This window comes from Peromyscus maniculatus, chromosome 8 (assembly GCF_049852395.1).
Source record: "Peromyscus maniculatus bairdii isolate BWxNUB_F1_BW_parent chromosome 8, HU_Pman_BW_mat_3.1, whole genome shotgun sequence".
Lineage (NCBI taxonomy): Eukaryota > Metazoa > Chordata > Mammalia > Rodentia > Cricetidae > Peromyscus > Peromyscus maniculatus.
The window spans coordinates 73415467-73442759 of record NC_134859.1 but is presented as its reverse complement, the minus strand read 5'-3'; the positions used below and the strand labels follow the sequence as shown (position 1 = coordinate 73442759).

The 27293-nt window shown below is 45.7% G+C and overlaps 1 protein-coding gene across 6 annotated transcripts; it reads right to left on the bottom strand.

Moving 5' to 3' along the window:
• Positions 1-265: 265 nt before the first annotated feature.
• Positions 266-27214, bottom strand: Tubd1 (tubulin delta 1). Of its 6 annotated transcripts, none has more exons than XM_006983195.4 (9): positions 26925-27214; positions 22824-23043; positions 22385-22532; positions 20193-20409; positions 17900-18131; positions 13517-13681; positions 7035-7175; positions 2241-2424; positions 266-899 (listed from the first exon to the last, which is right to left on the bottom strand). In XM_006983195.4, the coding sequence occupies exons 2-9, from the start codon at positions 22993-22995 to the stop codon at positions 797-799; spliced, it is 1362 nt and encodes a 453-aa protein (XP_006983257.1). In that variant the 5' UTR covers positions 22996-23043; positions 26925-27214; the 3' UTR covers positions 266-796. The 6 variants fall into 6 exon arrangements, with proteins under 6 accessions (XP_006983257.1, XP_015857232.1, XP_076433739.1 ...); XM_016001746.3 differs by having other exon boundaries at positions 26819-27155; XM_076577624.1 differs by lacking the exon at positions 26925-27214 and adding an exon at positions 26834-26906.
• Between the last annotated feature and the right edge of the window lie 79 nt (positions 27215-27293).

The window sequence follows — 27293 nt, the reverse complement described above, 5'->3', positions numbered from 1 at the left end:
TTCGAGACAGGGTTTCTCTGCGTAGCTTTGCGCCTTTCCTAGAGCTCACTTGGTAGCCCAGGCTGGCCTCGAACTCACAGAGATCCGCCTGCCTCTGCCTCCCGAGTGCTGGGATTAAAGGTGTGCACCACCACCACCCGGCCTGTGTTGGCTTTAATAAGACCAAATGGTTACTCTTCCACACAGCTACTACACTCCAAATTGAAGTCAACACAGCCATCACTACAAATTACTTGTTGAAATAATCTACCTTGAAGAAAGAAAATTAGGAAAAAGAATTTAATTCCTCCAAATCACACATTTATAAATATTGTCATATTTAAAATGTTTGAGAGGCTGAATTAGTGGAAAAGTAGTTTTCTTTTGGTAACAGTAAAAAAGTCTCAGTAACAGTTTACCAAATTCAGCATTCTATTTTATTACTTTAACAGATTGGACTTTAGAGCAAGTATTTGTATTTATCTATTCTGAGATAGAGTCTCATGTAGCCCAGGTTGGCCTTGAACTCTTTTTTTTGTTTGTTTGTTTGTTTGGTTGGTTGGTTGTTTTTCGAGACAGGGTTTCTCTGTGTAGCTTTGCGCCTTTCCTGGAACTCACTTGGTAGCACCGGCTGGCCTCGAACTCACAGACATCCGCCGGCCTTGAACTCTTGATGTAGCCAAAGATGGTCTTGAGCTCCTGATTCTCCTGCTTCGACTTCCAGAGTGCTGGGCTCACATGTGACCTCCGCTGAGCATGGTTCAATTCTGAAAATACTTTAGTCCAAGACTCCTGTGAGGTGCTTTTCCTCTTAGGGTCAGAGACTACCATAACTGGCAACCACTTGTTCTAACAATGTAAAACTGTCCAAGAAGTCTTCCTCCTCCATTCCAGATCTTGTGTACTGATGAATGTAGGCTCTGGTGAAAAGCAGAAACTGTCAAATCAATAGATCCAGGCAAACGAGAAACCTAAACAATAGACAGACCTCTCCTGGCTTGTGAGCATTCAAAGCTCACAGCACTTCTTGGGGACCTTCCTTACGTGTGGGGCGCTTGTTTACTCGGAATCAGTGAATGACACTAGCAAACTCCAGCCTGTTTTCACACTCCCTCGGCCTTATGTCCAGAGGACAGGGGAAGGCGGCGTGTCGGACTCTAGTCCTGGCTCAGTACACTGCAGGAGGCCACTGCCTCCAGATCAATTCTAAAAAGGAGCCCAGAAGGTCCATTTAGGGTCTGACATTAGAACTGAATCTAGGGCTCTGCCTTGGTGGTTTTCTCAGACCCTTCCCACCCAAATGCTCTGGGTCAGGACAAACCCAGCTCCCAGAAGAACAGCAAGGCCGGTACGCAATAAACTGACATCCTAGCAAGAGGAAGAAGAGCTTGGACCAAAAGAGGACGTGGGATCCAGGTGAGGAGGAGATGGGCTGTGGAGCAACCTGGGAAGATGACCAGGCCTGGGGAATCCTAGCCCTGTTCAGTCATCTGGGGCACTGAATGTCGACAGCAAATAACTGTCTACGGGAAGAGGCTGAGAAGCCCCGAAGACTTCCCTCAATACATTACTGTTACTGAGGAGGACCAGAGTACCGTCCACTCCCTGGGACCTTTTCCTTGTCTCTTCCCAATAACCGGGACAGGACACAGGCCCCCACACATGCTGGGCAAGTGCTCTTCTCCCGAGCAGCATCTCTGGTCCCAAGGATCTTTTTTCAAAAACTATCTTATTAGGAAATGTTTGAATCTTGCCTAGAAACTGTTCATTTGGTAAACAACAAGTCCTATATTATAACAGTAGTATAGGAGCTGAGCTGGAGAGATAGCTCAGGGGTTAAGATCACTGGGTATTCTTCCAGAAGACCCAGGTTCTATTCCCAGTGCCTACATGGAGACTCATTCACAACCATCTGTAACTCTAGTCCCAGGGGGTCCAGCACCTTCCTCTGGCCTCCCAGAGCTCTCGGCATGTCTATGGTACAGAGACATATATATAGGCAAGATACCCATACACATAAAATAAAAACAATCGTGCAGGACAGTTAGTGAGCACTTGGCTAGCCAAGTGGTGTACTAGGTATTTTGCACGATGATCTCATTGGATGCTTGCTGCGTGGATGAGGGGTAGCCTTCCAGTCTTATGCCCAAGGCTTCACAGCCACATGGTGGCAGCCAGGCTCGCTCCACAGCGCACCTCACGCTTTCCCTGGGCATTATCTGGCTGAGGAGGGGAGGTCTGGGGACCTGTCTTTTACTTACTTGGATGCAAACATATTCCACGCCTTGCCCACGATCGTGTCAAGCGGCTTTACTAGGAGCTGGCTGTTGCTGACCAGGGCTGCAGACTTCTCGTACTTGTCAAAGGCTCGCTGGGTTTTCCACAGGCTGAAAGCATGAACAGGATCCAACCAGGAAGTGTAGAGAGCTGGGTCTTTAAACCCCTCTAGAATTGGAAACACCATACATGAGCAAAGTCCCTTCTATCCGTGTGTGAAGATGTTGTAACGGGGGCTGGCTCCAGGAGTAAAAGTGACTGCTGCCAAGCCTGATGACCTGAGTTCAATTCCTGGGACCCCCATGGCGGAAGGAGAGAACTGACACTCTGGAAGTTGTCCTCTGACCCCCACATGTGTGCTGTGGCACATACATGCATGTTATGTCAAGCATACATGTACACAGGTATACATATACACACATTTAAAAAAAAGAAGAAAACAGCTAAATTCTGAAGAAGGATAAAAAGACAGGGGAAAAAATAGGGGGAGAGAAGAAGGCAAGGAGCCCCTCACTCTAGACTCCAGTTCAAGTCTCTGGGCTGGAAGGATGGTCCAGTGCTTAAGAAGTTGAGAGCACTGGCTGCTCTTCCAGAGGACCCAGGTTCAATTCCTAGCACCCACAGAGGCATTCACAACTGTAACTGTAATTCCAGGGGATCTGACACCCTCTTCTGGCATCTTCCGGCACTTGCATGCATGTGATACATAGAAATACATGCAAGCAAAACATACACATAAAATAAAATAATCATAGTACAATTTACAAGATTTGCTGGGAAGACTGTCTGCAAAGAGCGATTTCAAATATGAACGCTGAACTAGCAATGAAGCATGCTCGAGGCCTGTGTGTCTATGGCTGTCCTTGGGGGTTTCTCCAATGTGACCCTGCAGTCTGGGAACCGCACAAACAAGACTGTAAACTTCGTGTACAGTAAAAGCGTGTCTTAACTCCCTGACCATGGGTTTTGTCATCAGCTCAGTCTGAGGAGACACCTTAGGTAAAGCAGATCCTTGGTTTTGCAGGAGGAAAGAATTTCCGAATGAGCCAGTAGGAAGCAGAGCGAGGCTTTATTGAAAGATGGTTTTTATATAGAGCTTAAGTTCAGGGAGTAACAGAAGGAGGTTCTGGATGAGTAAGAGGACAGGGCAGACAGAGGCCCACAGGTGGACAGAGAATCAGCAAATTGTTGCCCCGTGTGAGGTATGTGCACACAACCCCAACAAACATCCCCATGAGTGTGGATCCACAAAGAGCTGGGCCTCATTGTCTGTATAGTAATGTTGTAGAATATTACTTTAAGATGTGTTCCTTTTGTTTATGTTGCATTTGTTTAACTCTGTGAAGCTGTGTTACTGTGCCTGTGTAAAACACCTCGTGGTCTAATAAAGAACTGGCCAATAGCAAGGCAGGAGGAAAGAGAGTCAGGGCTGGCAGGCAGAGAATATACAGAGGAAGAAATCTGGGAGGAAGAAAAGAGATGGAGGAGTAAAAGGAGGAAGGAGCCAGAGAAGGAGGAGGGCATCAGGGGCCAGCCGCCCAGCTACACAGCAAGCCACAGAGTGAGAGTAAGATTGACAGAAGTTAGAGAACGGGAAGAACCCAGAGGCAAAAGGTAAATGGAATAAGTTAAGAAAAGCTGGCTAGAAAGAAGCCAAGCTTAATTCATAATTAAGATAAGACCCCATGTATGATTTATTTGGAAGCTGGGTGGCAGGACCCCTAAAAGAGCAAAAACAAACACCAGCATAGTACTTTAGTGATTTTCGAAGTTACTGTCTTCAAGGAGTTGCTAAGGACTTTTAATGAGGTCACAGGGTACCCGCCAGATTACAACGAGGAGGTAAACTCCAGATCACAGGGATGAAGGAGTGTAGGGTGTCCTCATTGAAAACTAAGATGTTAGTCTTGTTTGTGAGATTCCAGAAATATCTGCTGTAGGAGGAAGGCCCTGCCCAGGGTCCTAAACATTCAGGCCCCAAGCCTGGGTCATTCTTTTAATATTCCCACTTGAAGACATTTCTTTATAAAATACCATGTTTATGCTGACAACCTTCACAGTAAATGCTAATCATGCTGGAATCCTGTGTCTGGGTGGTGAGAGAGCGCCCTTTCCTTCCTAGGTCCCCACATTTCCCTCTTCTAGCCTTCCTTACATTTACCTTGTCAGCTGTGGCCTAGTGGGCATGGACCGCCAGATGTGCCCAGTCAGGTCCCTAGGTAACCCTCTGAAACTGTACACATCAGGGGCTGAGAGAAGACACGTGGGTAAGAGTGCTTGGCGTACAAGGGGGAGCAGGGCTGGGCAAGCTCAGGGTAAGAGTGCTTGGGGTACAGGGGGAGCAGGGATGGGCAAGCTCAGGGTAAGAGTGCTTGGTGTACAGGGGGAGCAGGGATGGGCGTTAAACCCCTGGAGCTTGCCAACCACCCTGCATTGCTGAGAGGCAATGCTCAGGTTCAGTGAGAGACCCCGGCTCAAAGGAATAAGGCAGAGCAGCCGCCCCAGGTCCTCCTCTGGTCTCTGCATGCAAATGGACAGGCATAAACCTCCTTACACTCATGGGCATACACCACACGCACACACACACACACACACACACACACACACACACACACACACACACCACACACACACACACACACACCACACACACACACACACACCACACACCACACACACACCCACACACACACACACACACATACACACACACACACACACACACACACACACACACACACACACGCATACACCACACACACACACACACACCACACACACACACACATACACCACACACACACACACACACACATACACCACACACACACACACACCACACACACACACACACACACACACACACCACACACACACACACACACACACCACACACCACACACACACCCACACCCACACACACACACATATACACACACACACACACATACACACACACACACACACACACACGCATACACCACACACACACACACACACCACACACACACACACACATACACCACACACACACACACACACACACACACATACACCACACACACACACACACACACACACACACACACACTTAGAAATAAACTCTTAAAATTGTACATATGGAGCCAGGCAGTGGTGGTGCACACCTTTAATCCTAGCACCATGGAAGCAGAGGCACGTGGATCTCTGTGAGTTCAAGGCTAGCATGGTCTACAGAGTGAGTTCTAAGACAGCCAGGGCTGTTACACAGAGAAACCCTGTCCAAAAAATAAAAAAATTAAAAAAGTACATATGGCTATTATAAAGACACTTAAGAGTGGTTCCCTCTTGAGAAGCTCATACCCACACTCGCGTTGTGTTATCTTTTCCCTAAATGCCTCCCTTCCTATAAACCCCGGTGCTGAAGCCTGTGCTAATAATTTCTTCCTGAACCAGCAGGACGGCTCAGCAGGGATGCTGCTCCCCAGGCCTAACGACCAACTTCAGACTCTGGGACTCACAGGGTGGACGGACAGAAGCAACACATTGCTTCTCACCTCCACACACATGCAGTACATGTGCACTACACACACACACACACACACACACACACACACACACACACACACACACGGATACATGTACTAAACTTCTCTTCCTAAAGAGAGAGGATGTGGCCTCAGTCTACATGAGCATCTGCGTTCCATCCCAGAGACCAAGTCAAGGAAGCTGGGGGTACATTTGTGTGACCCCGTCACTGGGTAGTCTAGACCCCGGCCAGATCTGAGTTACCAGGAAGTACCAGGCTAGTAAGAGACTTTTCCCAAAACCAAGATGAAGTGGGGGTGGTGGCACACGTAGTCCTGGCCCTTGGGAAGTGGAGGGAGGAGGGTCAGGAGTTCAACGCCAGCCACAGCTACATAGCAAGTTTGGGGACTGCGGGAAAGACAGGCTCCAAAGCTACGCAGACCTTGTCTCAAAACAACAACAACAAGACTGGCTGGGCAGTAAGGTGGCCCCGCGGGTTATCTATCCCAACCACTCAATTAGGTTCTTCTGTTCTGTTTGGTTTGTGAGACAGGGTCTCATTATATAGCTCTGGCTGTCCTGGAACTCACTCTAGACCAGGCTGCCCTCAAACTCACAGAGATCTGCCTACTTCTGCCTCCTGAGCTGGAATTAAAGGTGGCTAAATGCCTAATAAAAACTATTACATTTGCATTTAGTGTGTGGTGGAGGCTGGAGGATATCTGTGGAGTCGGTTCCCTCATCTGCCTTCACATGACTTCCAGGTGCCACATTCAGGTTTGCAGGCTTCTAAGCCAAGTGTCTCTCCCACTGCACCATCTTGACCATCCCAGAAGTTGTTTTTAAAACACCCACATGAGGGGCTGGAGAGATGGCTCAGAGGTTAAGAGCACCAGAGGTTCTTCCAGAGGTCCTGAGTTCAATTCCCAGCAACCACATGGTGGCTCACAACCATCTACGAGATCTGGCGCCCTCTTCTGTGTACATAATAAATAAATCTTAAAAAAAAAAAAAAAAAAAAAAAAACACCCACATGAGCCGGGCGTCGGTGGTGGCACATGCCTTTAATCCCAGCACTCGGGAGGCAGAGGCAAGCGGATCTCTGTGAGTTCAAGGTCAGCCTGGTCTACAAAACGAATTCTAGGACAGCTTCCAAAGCTACACAGAGAAACCCCTTGTCAAAAAACGAAACAAGCAAAAAACAACAACAAGAAAAACCACCCACATGATCCAAAATATACCCCTCAATTTTTATCTGAACTTATGCTTACCCACATCTGCACTTTGCACGTCTTTCCCACGGAGAATGACCAAGTTAGCAATAGAAGTGTTAAAATGACGATCCTTTTGGACAGACATTTTGCCAAGAGGTGGAAGACCTGAGAAAGGAGGCCGCACCTGCCAGTCGATACCTAGCACAAAAGAAAAGCTAGAGAGTTTATACACTGCTTTGAACAGCATGAGACAAATGTAGCTGCTTTAGGTTAGGTGTGGTAGCACATGCCTATGATCCCAGCACTTGGGAGGCAAGGCAGGAGAATCAAGTCAGAAGTTTAAGGCCCTTGGAGAACCCTCCCCACGCTGAGGTATGTATTTGATTGCCTGTTTGTTTTTGAGGCAGGGTCACACTCTGTAGCCTAGAACTCACAATGTAACCCAGGCTGGTCTGGAACTTCTGCTCAGTCTCTGAAGTGCCAAGGGTGCCGGGTTACAGGCATTAGCCACCATGTCCACTTTTTTTTTTTTTTTTTTTATGGGATCTTACTATATAACCCTAAACCTCAAACTCACAATTCTCCTGCCTCAAAATGCTGAAGTTACAAGCATGCACAGTCATGTTAAGCTTTGAAGCTAGGTATTCAATGACACTGTAAGCTCTCTCTGTCTCTCTCTGTCTGTGACTCTCTATTGTGTCTCTCTGCCCTTTCCCCTTCTCCCTGGGGTCTACTTATTAAGTAGACCTGGCTGTCCTAGAACTAGATATGTAGACCAGGCTGGCATCGAACTCACAGAGATCTGCCTGCCTCTGCCTCTCGAGTGCTGAGAATAAAGGCATGTGCTATCATATCTGGCAGTTTTAGTCTGTCTTGCTTCAATTTTTCATTCCCTTGTTGGTCTGTTGCTGGGAGATGTGGAGGTAAACAGCAGCAGTGATAAAAACGGAGCCAATCTTCAGACAGTGCATTCTGATAACATGAACCAGATATAAACAGATCCTTCACCTTGGTTTGTGCCATAAATATGTTCACCCATATGCTCAGTCATATATTCAAAAACGGAAAACATTCAGGGCAGGCTATGTAGCTCAGTGGTAATGCACTAGCCTAGTATATGTAAACTCTAAATTCAATCCCTGTACTACAAAAAAAAAATTATATGCTTAAACTCTATCTATAATGAACTGCAAAAAAACAAAAAACAAAAACAAACCATTGACACCTACAGTGCCCTTTGGGAAAATGACTAAGCAAACTGCACTTAATTGACCCGAGAGCTTGGTGCAGGGTGTCTCACCCTCCGTGAAGAACACTGTGCTCCATAGATCTTAGCAGGTATTGCTAGAACAGCAAGTACTGGGGCCAGGAGTCGGCAAACATCACTTCAAACTGTGCTCTGCTCTCTCCAAATGCTGGCACTGCCATCCGACACACATAAGCTGTTTCCAGCAGAAAGGGGAATCTACCTGTCATTTTAAATATTTCTATAATACTTGCTACTAAATAACATCCAGTGATTTCTAGTTAAACACAAAGGACCACATACACACTGATACTCTCTCTCTCTCTCTCTCTCTCTCTCTCTCTCTCTCTCTCACACACACACACACACACACACACACACACACACACACACACACACACACACACATTCTCTCTCCCACTCCCATTAAGACAACAAAGGATGTCTTAGAAAAAAAGCAACATTTGTGAAGACAGCATCAGCATAACTTTGGTTACTGACTGAGCAGCCAGAACAGTTGAAACTCTGCTCACCTGTTGTGGAAGTCCTGGGAACAAGACAGACATGTCTAACAGCAGAGGGAACAGGGATTTCTGCTCTGAAAAAGCTAAACCATCGAGGCCAGCTTCAGTGACTCTAGACACAGCCATGCAGAGGATCTTTCGGGACACTGGGTCACTGTGTCCTACCTAACCCCAATTCTGAGAAGTCTGCTACCTGGACAGTGATCTGAAACCGAGGCTCTGTGCCTGCTTCCTAAGTGTCCCACCACCAACCTACAGCCTGAGCACTCATGAGTCAGCCTGATGCTGCCTTTGTCCACCTGGAAGCCTTGAGACTCCCCTCTGCTCCTCTCGTAAGACCTCTCAGCACCGCAGCAGACAGATAAGGGCAGGGACGCTTCACTGTGATGTACGTCGTATGTAGTGTGTGTCAGGGTATGACAGGTGCACATCTGAGGGAAGGCCGGAGAGGGCAGCTGGTGTCCTCCTCCATCGCTCTCAGCCTGTTCCCCCAGGCCAGAGCAAGACCCAGCAATTCTCTCGTCTCTGCTCCTCTCAGAGCTGGGTTAGAGGCATGAGTAGGAGGACATTATGTGGGCACCAGGGTCTAAACTCTGGTCCTCATGATTGTACCAGCAGGCACTTTTAACCACTGAGAACAGCTCCAGTCTGGTTTTGTTTGTTTGTTTATTTTGTTTTGTTTTGAGACAGAGATCTGCCAAGCCCCCTTTTAAAGGTTTTTTTCCCCCATTATTCCTTTTCTTTAAGAGCTCTATGAAGTATATAAAATGTTATCTGAATTCTCAGTGTACTAAGCAGTTTACTAGCTTGTGGCGATGCTACTTGTCAGTGTTACTCCTTGCCAAGGAACCAATCATTCAAGTTTTGTCCCTAGGACCATAGTTAAAAAAATAAAAGCCAGGTGGTGGCTCATGCCTTTGATCCCAGCACTCAGAGGCAGAGGCAGGCGGATCTCTATGAGTTCAAGGCCAGTCTGGATCTCAGGACAGCCAAGGCTGTTACACAGAGAAACCCTGACACAAAAACAAACAAACAAATAAGCAAAACACATAAAAAAGAAACAATTCTACAAGGGAAAACAAATAGTCCATGAAATAAAGTGTGGCCTGCAAACAGCACATAGATCAACCGTTGGTGAGATTTATACTAAAGGCTGATGTAAAGGTATGTTATACTATGTTATATATGTTATAATATAAGAGAAAGAAGAATGTGAGTGACGAAGGTGTGTGTGTGTGTGTGTGTGTGTGTGTGTTTGAGCACATGTAGGTGCAGGCACCCACTGAGGCCACAAGGGGGCACTGGATCTCTTGGAACTAGAGTTACAGGTTATCTGTCAGCCTCCTGATGTGGGTGCCAGCACCCGAACTCTGAGGGGATCTAAGAAGATTCAATCAGCAGTTTTTATATTAGGAACAAAATGGATGAGCAGGGTGGCACTTGGGAGACAGGAAGATCACACTGTGAGTTCCAGGCCAGCTAGAGCTACATGGCAAGACACTGTTTCAAAAAGGTATGAAGAAAGCTGAGCACAATGGTGCACACTTATCATCTTGTAATCCTAACAGGGAGGTGAAAGCAGGAGGATCGAGAACTCATAGCAAGTTTGAGGCCATCCTGTAATACATGAGACCCTGTGTCCAAACAAAAACAAGATGGATCATTGGATAAAGCATTTGCTACCCAAGTGTGAGGATCGGAGTCCAGACTCCAGCACCCACATAAAAGCCAGGTAGGCATGGAGAGCTAGCTGCCTGCAATCCCAGCACTGGGGAGACAGGGACAAGGGGTCCCTGGAGCAAGCTGGCTAGCTCTAGCAAATTATGAGTTCTGGGCTCAGCACGAGACCCTGCTTCAATACATACAATGGAGAATGATTAAGGAAGATACCTGATGTCAACCTCGTGAACCAGCCTCTACATGCATGGACACACATGTATGTGCACCCTCCCCTATATATGTGAATACACACACATACATGCTCATTACACATAACATATACATGCAGAAATCTTCAAAAAAAAATGAAAAGCAAACAAAACCAAATTAAAGCCTTTAAAAAGTGAGGAAAAGAGGAAAGGAATGGGTAAAGGTGGAAATAAAATTAAATCAGAGCCAAATATTTATTTCTAAATAAATAGGGCCATAAGTTTCAGAAGAAGCAACTGAACAGATTGAAAGCGGTTTTCTCTGAGTGAGGGGAAGCAGAGGGCCGGGCACTGCTGTGGTCTGCTTACAAATGTGTGCCAGGGAGCTCTTCTAACTGCTGACACACAGTGTGCCTGCAATACCACACTAGGACCAAATCCAGGACCTCTCACATGCGAAGGGTCTGCTGGAGGCTGCAGTGACTTAGCGACTGCTCTTCCAGAGGACCCAGGTTCCATTCTCAGCATCCATATCTATCACCATATCCACAGCTGTCTGTAACTCTGGTCCTGGGAATCGAAGGCCCTCTTCTGGCCTCCACAGGTACCAAGTGTGTATATGGTACACAGATATACATACATACAGGCCAAACAATCATACATATAAAGTAAATAAAAATTTTAAAAATTGTGTGTGCTACCACTGGGCTATATCTGCACTCCTTAAGTGATTTAATTACTTGATTTTTTTCTTTCTTCTTCTTCTTTTCTTTTTTGGTTCTCCAGACAGGGTTTCTCTGTGCAGCCTTGGCTGGCCTGGAACTCACTCTGTAGACCAGGCTGGCCTTGAACTCACAGAGATCTGCCTTCCTCTGCCTCCCTAGTGTATTGAGAGCTGCTGGTAGCAAAAGACCATGGGAGTATACAGCAGGTGACAACTAGTGCTCAGAAGGTCAACCTATCAGAACCAAGGGTTCTGTTGAAGGAAACCATCACACAAGGCGTTATGGAATTACTGCCTTTTGAATGAACTGGCTGTTTCTTGTTGTAAACTTCTTGTGCAATAACAGCTATGATTCTCTCCATTTACCGTGCATTTCCATGTAATGTGTACATGCAATCTCACGATTACAACTCAATCTTATGGGCACACATAATTATAGATAGTCTAAAAGATGGTTTCTTATTTAACTGTACAATTTTTATGAACAGAAACATACTAAAATATGCTTCAAAACTAGGTCTATTTTTCCATGTGGACTGTAGATACTTAGAGGTCTTGTTCTCCATCCTTAGCCATGACAAGGCAAAATTGGCCAAAGTGTCCTCTTAGAACTTTCACAGAGCAGAATCGCAGGCCTTGTTAGATCGAAACCCTTCAGGAGAATTACAGTGAACCAGAAGTGATAGTGCAGGTGTCCGGCCTTGGCATATCTTAGTCCTTCAGGAGATCAATAGCATCTATGCTGCCCTAAGCTTCCTCCACCAGCCCCTCCCCACTCTGATTCAAATAACAATTAACACTTGGTATTTATTTCTACACCAGTTTTTAGTGCAAGACTTTAGGCTCAGAAACTAATTATGTACAGGTCCTGAGATTCAGGTGACTAACAAAAAAAGGCTGTTAACTGACTAACCATGTCTGGATATTATTATTAATCTCATAAATAGAACACATATTCTTTGCCTATTCCTTAAATCTCTCATTGGTTTAATTTCTTCCCTTGTAACCCTTCTAGCTATCCCTTTAAGAGATAGAACTTTTTACCACCTACAGCTGTTGTCAATCACCAATTAGCTGACCAAGTCTTTGCCAAGTGTGACTCTTATCAGAATGCCTGCCCCGGGGGGTTTACTTTGTAGTTTTTACTAATGAGTTGTTAATGAATGGATGTATAGACGCTTGGGGGGGGGGAGAACAAAAGGGAAGGACTGAGAGAACAAGGAGAGAAGAGCAGAAAAGGGACAGAGAGGAGCTAAGTATGAGAACAGAAAACAAGCTGTGCAGACAGAATTGACTGAGAAGAATAGAGTGAGTGGACTAAAGAGCTCCGTGTGCTTAGATCCTTTCGATTTCCCTCAGATTAGTATCCCAGCTGCTTGTAGCATCTTCTCCAGGACTCGGGGAGAAATCTCCTCAGGGCAGGCACCTGAGGGGAATTCGATACTAATGTTGGAATTAAAGGTGTGGACCACCACCCGGCTGTTACTTGATTTTTTTGATTTAACTAATTAATTTATGTGCTTGTGTGTGTGTGTGTGTGTGTGTGTGTGTGTGTGTGTGTGTGTTCATGCATGTAGGCGTGTGCTCGTGTGTACCACAGTCCATGTGTGGAGGTCAGAGGATAACTTGGAGGAGTCGGTTCTCTCCTTCCAACACTTGGGGTCCAGGGATCGAACTCAGGTCATCAGCTTGGACACAAGCGCCTTTACCCACGGAGCCATCTCACTGCTACATGATTTTTTTCTTTTGAGGCAGGGTCTAATATACCCTAGGCCGACCTGAAACTTGCTATGGAGCTGAGAGAGGCCTTGAGTTCCTGATCTTCCTGCTCTTTGTGGGGCTGAGAACTGAACACGGGGCCTTACGTGTTAGGCAAGCACTCTTCCAATCGAGCTATAGCCTCAGCCCCTAACTACTTGGTTTTTAGAGCTACATTCATATATTACTTTGATTAAAATAAAATGAAGATTTGCAGTAACACGACGCTTGTCTTAAATGTCCTTTTGAAGACTGTACAGCCTCAAGAAGCCCTCTGCAATGTCTCAGCGAGTTTCTGAAGGAGGCTCCTCTGTAGAAGAAGGGGCCTTTATTTCAACCAGCCTGAGCCAGTTTACCCTCAGGGTTCAGGACAGGCCCTTCCCAGTATGTGGGTTGTCTATTTTTAAAATCGCCCTTACCTTCTTCCATTTTTGCACTCGAAATAAGCATCTGTCTTAGATGCTTGAGGAGGCCAGCCCAGGTAAACGTGCTGTATGCCAGAGAGTTCTCAGACATCTGTGGAATGTTACGAACACCCAGCATTTTAAATTCGGGGTGGGGAACTAAATGCTCCATTAAGTCTCCTGTAAGGAAAAAACAAAATCAAAATTAAACAAAAAAAACCCAAAATGTGAACTAAATTTACTTCATCCACAGTGGTGCCATTACTTTTACACAACCATGACTTGATGATGTTCTGAGCCAAATGTTTTCTCCATCTGCAGAATTGCTTAAACAATAAAAGTGAATTTTCAGAGACAGTATCTGATACAGACTACATTTTTGCTTTATTATTATTGACACACAGAGACTCACTGTGTAGCCCTGACTGACCTAGAACTCTCTTTGTAGACCAGGCTGGTCTTGAACTCACAGAGATCCATCTGCCTCTGCCTCTGGAATGCTGGGATTAAAGGCGTGTACTATCATGCCCAGATCTTTGCTTCATTTTAGAATGGCTGAAAAAGCATACTTATAATGGATATGGTGGCTCACATTCGTAATCCCAGAATTTAGGAGGCAGAGGCAGGAGGATTGCCCACAAGTTCCAAGCCAGCCCAAGAGCTTACATTGAAAGACTCTGGCTCAAAAAAAAAGAAACAGACCAGGCATGGTTGTGTACACCTTTAATTCTAGCACTCAGGAGGGAGAGGTAGACAGATCTCTGTGAGTTCAAGACTAGCCTGGTCTACATAGTGAGTTCCAGGACAGCCAGAGCTACATAGAGAGATTCTGTCTCAAAGAAAAAAGATGAAAGGAAAGAAGTTGGGGGGAGGGAAGGAGGAAAGTGTTGGAATTTCTAGCTACTCCCCCATGACCTCACATGTGCTGGCAAGATGCTTACAGTCATTGGGGGGTGGGGCCTACATCCTATGTAATACATGCGCTGCTTGGTCACATGATTTGCGCGCAGAGTGATCACGCAATCTGTGCGCATGCCTGGCTATGTAGCCCATATGCACATGGGGGTGGGGAGAATCCGTAAAAAGCAGGTCACAGACCCTCCCCTCTCTCTTCTTGCATGACTATTTCCACAGGCCTAAGTGCTACCCTCTGGTCTCCTCCCCTAATAAACTCTTACAGTGGGTTTTGTCACACAGTAAACAGCCCCGCTTAATGAATAACACAGTACCGCATTATAACGAACAGAAAGAAGGAAAGAAAGAAAGAAGGAAGGAAGGAAGGAAGGAAGGAAGGAAGGAAGGAAGGAAGGAAGGAAGGAACACCCGACAGCTTACCAAAAGAAATATGAGTAGAAATAAGAGTGACTAATTGACTAAACTAAGTATGAGTGCTAATACACTTTTCTTGTCATCCTATCTATATTCATTAAATGTTTCTTAGATAATGTTCCAGATCTCGTATTTATCTAGCTAAATGACAATCAGACGTGTTTTGGGATAGAAACATAGTTCTGTGGTAGAAGGCCACCAAACAGACCTTCATGACCTGAGGCAGACCTGGTCCAGCTGCTTCAGAGACTGAGGCAACAGACCAGGAGGATCTTGTGAGTCCAGGAGTTCAAGACCAACCTAGGCAATGGAGCAAGACCCAAAATAAAGTAAATAGATAAATAGCCAGAAGAAGAGAGAACAGGTTGCAACAAGCTGTAATTCACGCCTTTCGGGGTCACCTCCACACCCGCTGGCTTCCTGTGTCTCCTCTTCCGCAGTGAGGATAGACATGCGCAGTGAGCTATATTGGCGCCTCGCTAGACCTCTCTGCCAGCTCTCCGACTAACTCAGCCTAGCGATCCTTGGCCCTGACTGAGCCCCTAATCCACTGACTCCCTTCTCTGATAATCTGTCCTCCTCTTTCTGGCAAACTCCCATCTTGGGCCAACCCCACTCCCCACGTTTCCTGTCAGAGCCCTGAAGGACATGACACCACATGGCAGCCTGGAGTCTCTGAATGTTCTTTCTCTTCCTCTCGACCTCATCTTCCTGCTCTTCCTCCCGACTCCCTTCATTACTGCAAAGTAGCAAGGAAGCGTTAGCCAAACAAGACGACAGAACAGGCGGAGCGTGCTCTGTCAAGAGCGGCAGCAAACCCTCCTGAGTCCTCTGGGTTTCCTTCCTTCCTTCCTTCCTTCCTTCCTTCCTTCCTTCCTTCCTTCCTTCCTTCCTTCCTTCCTTCCTTCCTTCCTTCCTTTTTCTTCCTTCCTTCCTTCCTTCCTTCCTTCCTTCCTTCCTCCCTCCCTCCCTCCCTCCCTCCCTCCCTCCCTCCCTCCTTCCTTCCTTCCTTCCTTCCTTCCTTCCTTCCTTCCTCCCCCCCCCCCCCCAGACAGGGTTTCTCTGTGTAACACTGGCTGTCCTGGATCTTGCTCTGTAGACCAGGCTGGCCTCGAACTCACACAGATCAGCCAGGCTCTGCTGGGATTAAAGGTGTGCGCCACCGCCGCCGCCCAGGTGGGTTTCCAATCCTTAGACATAATGCCAATTTACATTAGAAACCCACATCGATTTTTTTTTTTCTGAGATTCACTTATTTGATATGTATGGATGTTTTGCCTGCATGTATGTATGTGCACTATGTGCGTGCCTGGTGCCCCCAGGCCTTAGGAGAAGGAGCCAGACCTCCATGACCTGGAGTTAGGGATGGTTGTGAATAGGTAGCAGGAACAGAGCCTGGGTCCTCTGCAAGAACAACTGTTCTTATCCACTGCTGGTGGCTGGTGGCCGGGTCAGAGGAGCAGCAGGTGGCAACGGAAGGTCACGTGTCAGCCCACCAGGAGGCCACCCCCTGATGGGGTGTCTTGTGACTCTCAGGTAGGCAAGGCCCCCCACACACCCCTGAGACCCCAGAATGTCTTTTGCTTCTGCTGTGCCTTCACATGTTTGCTGCTGCTATCGCCTGCCAACAAAAGAGTTGGCTATGAAAAAATACTTTGTTTGCTCAAGTTCTGTTAATATGTAACAAGTTGCTCAGATGTAAATGTATATGGGCTATTGGGGTGACTTTGTTTTTAATCATGTAAGGGTGAAAAAAAACATGTTTTTACCTGTACTCTGTAAGAATTTAGCAGAATCACTGTGTGGGGGTAGATATTAGAATGAACAGCTGTTTTTCAGAAGTACTTTGACCTTGAAGAATCCTTGTGGAAGACAGAGATTGTTTTGCTGAAGGGGCTTTGCAGCCATCCAGTGACTTTGGTCACATGACGCCTCAGGCACCCCTGAGGCTCTTGTATTAGTGCATATCTTGTATTAGTGCATATTTTGCACACAGAACATAGTAAAGGACTAGAGTCAAGGATGCACGTGATGCTCTCCTTCAGTAAGCCTTGTAAATTAAGATTAGGGACCCTAGTATGAGGAAATATTTTGTGTAACAACCAATAAATATGCCTTTGTGCGGCTGTTCAGGGTTCAGTCCATTAGAAGAGGCTGGACCTTCCTGCTGCCAGGTAGGCCTTATAATCTGATCTTGGAGTGCCTTCTTTCTTCAGCCAACAACGGAAGAACACAGAAAGAACATGAAAGAATAGCGGACAAAGAGGGAAATCATCCAAAGCTACTGTGAATGTCTTTTTCCCTAACCCCCCTCAGACAGAAAACTCTAGTACACACCAGCTCTGGGGATTTGCCTTTGGGCCTGTGCTGCTGGAGGCTGACCCCCCAGGCAGCGACAAACCACTAAGCCGTCTCTCCAGCCCAACCCCATTGTTTCTGTGAACCCCAGATCTATATACCTTTCATCGGTGGGGTGTAGCTCAGGGGTGTAACACTTCCTTCGTGTGTGTAATACCTTAGCCTCTCTCCCCAGCTGTGCAAACACACTCATTTCCACCCAATGAGCACTTCAGCAAGTGCTCACTATCAGCCTTACACAGTTTTAGGTCCTGGGAGGACAGTAGCTCCACAAACGGTGTAGTCAGTGAGGAGCATCTAGCTCAGTGGTTCTCAACCTTCCCAATGCTTCAACCCTTTAACACAGTCCCTCATGTTGTATTTGTGTTGCTACATCATAACTCTATTTCGCTACTGTTACGAATAGTAATAAAAGTATCTGTGTTTTCTGATGGTCTTAGGTGACCCCCGTAAGAGGGTCATTCAGCCTCCAAAGGGGTCTTGGCCGACAGGTTGAGAACCACTGATCTAGATACTCACATTGCATGCTTTTGAGAAATTTAGTAACTTCTTGAGCTTTTCAGTAAGACAGTTTGGAGATGAAGGCGGGTCTGAAGGCAGACTTTGGGGTACATCTTGGCAGTATTTCCAGGTAAAGGGGAGGAGACAGCGGAAATCATGCTGGGCTTTCAGAACATATGGCTTTTCTACACATAACAGAGGGTTGAGTACCTAGTGGATTCCTGCGGTAGTGAAGCGAGCCATCCTCAGAGTACGTAGGCTGGAACACACTCCCCAGCTGATGGGCAAGAACTTGGTTTAAATCTCTAAAGGAGATCTGCTTGATGTTCATCCGTCTGGCACAGATCTTGTGGACGGCATCATTTTCGTGAATGAGGAGGGCATCTGAAGACCGGTACAAGTGAGAGAGAGTCAAGATGGAGTTGTAGTTCTGCACGATAACCTGGAGAGAAAACCGTCAGAATCAGGAAAGGAGGAGTGAGTGATGAAGAGTGCAGATTCCAGCTGGGAGTAGTGGCACGGGCCTTTCAGCCCAGCGCTTGCTTGGGAGGCAGAGGCAGGTGGATCTCCGTGAGTTTGAGGCCAGCCTGGTTGGTCTACAGAGCGAGTTCCAGGCCAGCCAGGGCCACACAGTCTCAAAACAAAGACGAAAACAAAAACAAAGAGTCATTGCTACCACACTTCTTTCCTGAATCATTTTCTACATTTGGTCTTTCTATTAGGAAATTGGTATGCATAACACTTTCTTCTCAACAGGCAGTACTGATGCACACCTTTAATCCAGCACTCCAGGGGTAGATGCAGGTGGATCCCTGTGAGTTTGAGGCCAGCCTGGACTACAGAGCGAGTTCCTAGACAGCCAGAGATATACAGAGAAAACCTGTCTTGAAAAACAAAAAACAAACAAAAAATTCTTCTCAATAGAAAGAAGTTAAGATGGTTTGAAGGCTAGCCACAATACCATGGACCCCCAACATGAGGTTAAGGGTCCCCTTTGCAGCACCAGAAGAGCCAGTCCAGAGACGGGTTCCTGAGAGATGGGCAGTCGTCTTTGAAATTCCTTGTTGATATTCTTACTAGTGCCTGGTATTGGGGATAGACTCCAGGGCTATAAACAAGCTAAGCACATGCTCTAAGGAGTTACATTCCTGGCCATCATCTTTGGAAATAATAATAATTCTTCTTCTTCTTCTTCTTCTTCTTCTTCTTCTTCTTCTTCTTCTTCTTCTTCTTCTTCTTCTTCTTCTTCTTCTTTTCCTTCTTCTCCTTCTCCTCCTCCTCCTTCTTCTAAATTTTTATTTATTTATATTTTATGTATGAGTGCTCTGCATGTATTACCTGCATGCTAGAAGAGGGCATCATATCCTATTATAGATGGTTGTGAGCCACCACGTAGTTGCTGGGAATTGAACTCAGGACCTCTGAAAGTGCTCTTAACTGCTAAGCCATGTCTCTAGTGACCCCCTTTTTTTTTCTTTGAGACAGGGACTCTATTATGTGGCTCTGGCTGTCCTGGCATGTCTGGAATGTCTCTATATGTCCTACATATAGGGATATGTAGGCCAGGCTAGCCTTGATCTCACAGAAATCCACCTGTCTCTGCCTCCTGAGAACTGGGATTAAAGGCATGCGCCACCATGACTGGCTTAATTAAAAAAAAAAAAAAAAGACCCCTCAGCTATACATGGTGGCACATGCCTGTAGCTGGATTGGGTGGATGGGTCTTGAGTTGGAAGTAAGTCTGGACTGCATAGTAAGACTGTCTCAAAAAAAAAACTAAGACCAAATGAAACAGAAAGACTTAAAAACAAAGAATACATTTGGAAAAATGTAACCAAAATTAAATGAATTGTTCACATAAATATCACAATCAATCCTGAACTCAACATTCCCAAAACAGTGCGATCCATTATTTATTCATGTTCACTTTAAGAACAAAGGATATAGGGACTGGAGAGATGGCCCAGTGGATTCTCTTCCAGAGGACCAGGTTTGATTCCTAGCACCCATATGGCAGCTCACAGCTGCCTAACTCCAGTCCCAGGGGATCTGACACCACATGGTGCATGGACATACATTCAGGCAAACACTCATATACAAAAAATAAAAATAAATAAAACTTTAAAAAGAAAGAAAATATACTCTGATCTAATTATTCAATATTGAGCATTTACCAAAGAGAAATGGCATATGACCATACCAGACTCCTACTTGTACCTAAATCAATTTAAAAAAAAAAAAAAAAGAATATACAACATAAAACTTTCGATTAAGGGCTGGAGAGATGGCTCAGTGGTTAAGAGCATTGGCTGGCCTTCCAAAGGATCTGGGTTTGGTTCCCAGTGCCTACATGATAGCTTACAACCTTATGACTCCAGGACCAGAAATCTTATGCCCTCTTCCAGCCTCCTTGAGCACTAGGCATGCATGTGTGCGCATACATACAAACAAGCAAAAACACTCATCAAAATAAATACCTAACTTGTAATTAGCATGTTCATACCTCGCCAGTTCCGTAAGGCCATATAATCTGATTCATTTTCAAGGCACTGGAGTACTGGTCCTGTAACTTCTGTGTAAGGAAGGCTCCCAGCCCCGATCCTGTTCCCCCAGCCATACTCATGATGATGAAAAATCCACTCAGAGAGTCACATTTCTCCACCTCCTTTTGGATTAGGTCCATCATAGGCTCTTCATGCTTCGGGCCATGCACAGAGTACCTATGCCACGGCAGAAGAAACAAGCGTGGGTACCGTCATTTAACCAGAGGGAGGTGCTACGCTAGAAGGTGAAGACTGAGGAGACAGAGGTCTTTTCAAAGATGTGGGAGGCGGTCTCATGTAAGTATGGTGCCCCGACTGACAACATTTATTAGAGACAGGTTAAATATATTTAACAGGTGAGTAGGATGGCTAGAAGAATAAATTTACAGGATCTAGGAAATATATATGTTTTTCAAGACAGGGTTTCTCTGTGTAGCAGCCCTGGTTGTCCTGGAACTCGCTCTGTAGAGCAGACTGGCCTTGAAAACACAGAGATCCACCTGCCTCTGCCTCCTGAGTGCTGTAATTAAAGGTGTGCACCACTGCTCCTTGGCTAAAAGTTCTTTTTTAAATGAGAACAATGAGATTATTTACTCATTATTATCATCATATGTATGGTGTGTGTGTGTGTGTGTGTGTGTGTGTGTGTGAATGTAGGCCATGATGCGCATGTGTGGAGGCCAGAAGACAACTCTATGGAATCTGTTCTGTCCTTCTACCATGACTGAACTCCGGTCCTCAGGCTTGGCAGGAATTGCCTTTCCCTGCTGAGACATCTCTCGGGCCTCATATATTGTGGGAGAGCAGCCCAGGAGCTCAGGATCCTGCTTCAGCCTCCCAAGGGCTGGGATTACCTGGTCCTCTGCAAAGTCTCCAGCACAGCACAACTCGGGGACTGCTGCCTTGTAACAGTCCTTAGAGCTGGGTGCCTGCGAGGTGAGGCTGCTGTACTGATAGTTTGCCGAGGGATAAGGGAGAGAGAGAGGAGACCTGGATGCTGGAGATCCTGGTTCCATCACGGCCTTTACCTGAGCACAGGCACAGGGAGAAGATCAAATTCTGAATTTTATTTATTTACTGGTGGTAACGGAAGTTGGTCCTATGCCTCAAAGATGCTGAGCGAGGGCTCTACTGCTGAGCTTGGCCCCTTTGTTTATATACTTTTAACTTTGAGACAGGAGTCTGCTGAGTTGCTCAGGCTGACCGTGAACTTGCTCTATAGCTCAGGCACACATTGAACTTGAGCTCCTCTTGCCTTGGCTTCCTGAGTAGCTGGGATTATAGGCTTGCACCACCAGGCCTGACATATTCTAAATTGTAATTTTTTATTACATATATTTACGGGAGGGCATACACATGTCATGGCACATATGTGGATGTCAGATGGAGTTGGGTCTCTCCTTACACCATGTGGGTTCTAGGAACTGAACTGAGTTCATCATGTTTGGCAGGGGTGCCTTTACCCTGAGCCATCTCTCTAGACCAAATTCTTAATTTTATTTTAGTTTTGCTTTAAGACAAGATTTGACTAGGTAGCCTTGAATGGCCTGTGTGGTGGTCTGAATAAGAATGGCTCATAGGCTCATAGATTTGAATGATTAGTTACCAGGGAGTGGCACTACTTGAGAAGGATTAGGAGGTGTGGCCTTGTTGGAGGAAGTGTGGCCGTGCTGGAGGAAGTGTGTCTTCAGGTGGGCTCTGAGGTCTCAAAAGTCCAAGCAAGATCCTGTGTCTCTATTTTCCTGCTACTTGTGGATCCAGATGTAGAACTCTCAGCTACCTCTCCAGCACCATGTCTGCCCGCATGCCGCCATGCTCCCCACCATGATGATAGTGGACTAAACTTCTGAAACTGTAAACAAGTCCACTTAAATGCTTTCTTTCATAAGAGTTGCTTTGGTCATAAAGCTAAGTAAGACAGCCTGGAACTCACTATGTAGACCAGGCTCTGAATTCACCGAGTTCTGCCTGCCTCTACCTCCTCAGTGCTGGAATGATAGGTGTGCACCACCGCACCAGACTCCAAATTGCAAATTTTAATACAACACTTTCAAGGTTTTGAGCTTGTTTTATCAACTATGCACCTATAATGGCCTGAGTACTTAACTGCACAGCTGTAACACCACTGAAAGTCATGAGGACCTGTTCTTACCCATATGCCCAGTTGTTCCCAGATCCTTGTCTCTGACAAAAGCATGCATGCTGACCATATTTCCATCGGCCAGCCTGGGCAGCTCTGGATAGGGTTTGATTGATAGCTTTAGGTTCCATGTCAACAAGCACAGCCCGGGCAACCGGAACTAGAGTAGGGAAAAGGGAAAAATAGCCTGTTTTATGTCAGTACCACAGAGCACCAACTTCTAAGTCCCTAAACCATATTGCCAGCCCCAGAGTCAGTTCTTTGTGTCTACATTTTAATTTAGGGGTTGGAGGCAGGGTACGTGCATAGCCTGCTGAGGTCTTGGGTTCAAACCCCAGCATGGGGTGGGGAAAGAAAATCAAAGGACCTCCCTGGTAAGATGGAAGGGATGGGCGTAGATACTTCGAAGATGTTCACATAGAGTAAGGAGAGGGCTGTTGACCACACCTACCTCCATTTTCTTCCTCTCTGAAAAATCTTTCACTGCAAGATGCTTGATAGGCTTCATTTTCTCTCTTAGAGCAGAGTCCCTGGGAACAGTGTGAGTCTCTAAATAAAGTATCAAACACTTCAAAACCAATCTGGTTGCCACACTGCCCAAGCTGCACGGTTACTATGGACATGACAAGCCACCAACTAGGCCTCTTCTGAAACACAAGAGAGTGGGTAAGCTGCAAAAAAAAAAAAAAAAAAAAAGACACAGACATGAGAAACCACCACATTACTAACAAGAGCAAACAATATGCCATGTGTTCATGACACAGATGTAAGGGGCTGGAGAGATGGCCCAGTGGTTAAAGTACTTGCTCCTCTTGCAGAAGTCCCAAGTTTGGGTCTCAGCACCTACACTAGTGCCTGTAACTCCAGCTCTAGGGGATCCAACACCCTCTTCTGGCCTTCCAAGGAATTGTATGCACACGGTGCACATACAGGTATGGAGGTATTCACATACAACATCAAAATAAATTTTTTAGAAAATGAAGAACTTATGTACACAGGGGCTGGAGGGATGGCTCAGAGGTTAAGAGCACTGGCTGCTCTTGCAGAGGTCCTGAGTTCAATTCCCAGCACCTACATGGTGGCTCACATCTATAATGAGATCTGGTGCTCTCTTCTGGCTTGCAGGCATACATGTAGGCAGAACACTGTATATGTAATAAATAAATAAATCTTTAAAATACATATATATATATATATATATATATATGTACACTAACAAAAAGTAATTTTTTGTCTGTGCATGGAGGCACACATCTTTAATTCTAGCACTCAGAAGGCAGAGGCATGTGGAGCTCTGTGAGTTCCAGGCCAGCTCATAAGACTGTCTAAAGTGTGTGTGTGTGTGTGTGTGTGTGTGTGTGTGTGTGTGTGTGTGTGTGTGTGTGTTTGAGACAGGGTCCCAGGCTGGCCTGGCTTCGAACTCACAGAGATCAGCTTGTTTCTGTCTCTGGCGTGCTGGGATGAAGGGCGTGCAGCACCACGCTTGGCAATCTATCATACTTGACTCTGCCATCAAAAAGCATGTCAGGGGAGCTGCAGGAAGCAGCATTGAGTTAAGAATGGATTTTAACGGATTTAAGCAAGGGTGTTGATGGAAAGAGAGGCATTTAAGAAAAGGATGTTGCATCCCCAGGGTGAGGTGTGGACTTCTCAAGAATCACATTTAAGTGTCTTAGCAACAGTTACATATATTAATGGGATTTTGTTGTCTTTTTACTTATGTTTGTGGGTTGTTGTTTTTTTTTTTTGGAGACAGGACTTCACTATGTGGCTCTGGCTGTCCTGGAACTCACTATGTAGACCAGGCCAGCCTCAAACTCACAGAGATTCTCCTGCCTCTGCTTCCTGAGTGCTGGGAATTTATTCTTAGGTGCATATTTTGGCTATGTGTATATCTGTCCACTACATGCATGCAGTGCCTTCTGGGGCCAGAAGTGGGTATCCTATCCTCTGGGACTGCAGTTACAATTGCCTTGTAGAGGCTGGGAACTGAACCTGGGTCCTCTGCAAGAACAGCAAATTCTCTCAACTACCAAGGCATCTTTTCAGCCTGATTTTATTGTTTTCTGACAATACTTTGTTCAAAGACTTTCTAAGAGAATGCTTTTTCTTTTCCTCTCTTTTTTGGTGAAATTACAAAGTAGTTCCTAGTGTCACCAGTGAGAACATAGGCCGATAAGGTAAAAACCATATGGCACAAAGGTTAAAGGAAGACTACACTTGAAAGTCACAGACTCTTAGGCCTTAAGCATGGCTCATTACTAGTTTAACATTCTTTTTTTGTTTGTTTGTTTTTGTTTTTCAAGACAAGGTTTCTTTGTGAAAAACTCACTCTGTAGACCAGGCTGGCCTCACACTCACAGAGATCCACCTACCTCTGCCTCCCAAATGCTCCCAAAAAAGCCACCCGGCTTATTTTAACACTCTTATTTGAAATAGTTCTATATAAAAGGAATATTGTCTCCACATAAACAACAGAGACTTTTGTTAATAGTGTGCATGTGTGTGGCCCTTGCTTTCTGCCGGGTTTGAGGCTGGGTCTCTCTTGTTGTCTGCATCTGTGTATATCAGGCTGGCTGGCCTGTGAGTCCAGGGATTCTCTGTCTCCACTCCCCTTCTGTCCATAGGAGTGCCGGGATTACAGATATGTGCTACTGCATCTGTTTAGAATGGGTTCTGGAGATTCGAACTCAGATCCTCACACTTGCACAGCAAGTGCTTTACTCCTGGAGCCATTTCCCCAGTTGCCTGTGCATCCCGTTCCTGACCTTCCCGTGTTCTTAAACTTTTCCTGTCTTTCTACCCTGCCTGCATCTAAGAATCTAGTCATCTAAAGACATTTTCTTACTCTATAGAATTTGGGGGGGGGGGGCGATTACTGTACTCAAATTCATTCTCACACACAGTTCAATAGTTTCCAAAATATGATTTGTACTCACCATTTTCCCCAAGTATGTTTTCAAAAGAAATCAAAACAAACCAAAACAAAAATGTTCATTGAGGGGGCTGGAGAGATGGCTCAGTGGTTAAGATCACTGACTGCTCTTCCAGCGGTCCTGAGTTCAATTCCCAGCAACCACATGGTGGCTCACAACCATCTGTAATGAGATCTGGTACCCTCTTCTGGCCTGCAAGGACACATGCAGACAGAACACTATGTATAATAAATAAATAAATCTTAAAACAAAAATGTTCATTGAGGGAGCTGTGTAATCACGAGGACCAGAGTTCAGATGCCAGCACCCACCGAGCAAGCCTGGTGTAGGCCTGTAGTTTCAGGTCTGAGTCGGTGTAGACAGAAGGATCACTGGGGATGGCTTCCAGCTTGGCTGAGAAAACACTGCCCCAGGTTCAGAGAGAGGGAAGGAGGGAGGAAGGGAGAGGAGGGAGAGACCCTGCCTCAAAGGAATATATGAAGAGTGATAAAGGAAATAAAGTGATAACCAATCGGATGCCCTCCTCTCCTCTGCATTTGCATAAATGCTCACATCCACACACACACAGGTGCATACACACTCTTACACAAATAAATTAGTTAATATAATGCTGACTGAAGGAATTCTTTGTATTCACTTCACACCACATGGATACCAGAAGTTAGCTTAATAACCAAACATCCATCTAACATTAATTTTTCTGTCTTCCAAGAAAATGACTTATTTTTTGCCGGGCGGTGGTGGCGCACGCCTTTAATCCCAGCACTTGGGAGGCAGAGGCAGGCGGATCTCTGTGAGTTCGAGGCCAGCCTGAACTACCAAGTGAGTTCCAGGAAAAGGCGCAAAGCTACACAGAGAAACCCTGTCTCGAAAAAACAAAAAACAATAAACAACAACAACAAAAAAAAAAAAAAAAAAAAAAAAAAAGACTTATTTTTTCTTTTTCCACCAAGCAGCTTCTGGCCTGGTAAGTACAATTAAGATCAATAAGGAATGTTTTATGTTTAGTTCCAGTATTAAAACGAAGTTGGAGCCGGGCACACTGGCTCATGCCTTTGATCCCAGCACTTGGGAAGCAGAGGCAGGCAGCCCTCTTATGAGTTCAAGGCCAGCCTGGTCTACATAGTGAGACCTGCTCTCGGAAAGAAAAGAAAGAAAAAAAATTTGGAGCTTAGAGAAAGGCCAGATAAAATATTAAAGTAAGTCTTTATTATGTTTATACAACAAAAGAGGGTTCTTTGTTTTGAGACGAGGTCTCCCTATGTAGCCCAGTCAGGCCTGGACTGGCTAACTAGTCTGAGCTGTCTTCAAACACGTCATCTTTCTACCCCAGACTCCCCGAAAGCAGGGATTATAGGCGTGTGCCACTATGCCCGGTAAATAGTATTTTTGATAAACGCTTCACATCAAGTCTATGTAGCCCTGAAAATGAGCCGAGGCTATCGAACCGGACTAAGCCGGCATTGTAGGTAATACTATTCTCATTTTACAGATACGGAAGTTGAGTTACCGAAGGGTTATGAACCTTTCCAAAGCCACTGAATTAGCAAACAGCAAGGCCAAGACGCTCTCTTTGCCTTTCTGCCCTACGAGCTCCCCATTAGCCCCACACTCACTGACAGTTCTCCGACTCGCAGTTTCAGTTCGGTTCAAACTTCAGAAGACCAACCCTCTCACTATGCGCATGCTCACTTTCCATACTCTCAAAAAACTACCGAGAACGAATGAATGCGCATGCTCCTTATACAAAGAGCTCTGCTAACATTTTTTTCCCCTTTCCTTTCCCCCTCTTCTATTTAGAAAGGTTAATCACGCATGTTCAATTTTAATTTATCAACTTCAGATATGGTACGCATGCTCGGTGTCCAGCAAAACGCCTTAGACAGTAGCGCGCATGCTCTACTTTCCTGGCTTGGCTTCGGTTGGTGTTCTGCGCATGTCCTTGCCAGTACCTGGCGCCAGGAGATAGTGCTACGCATGTCCGC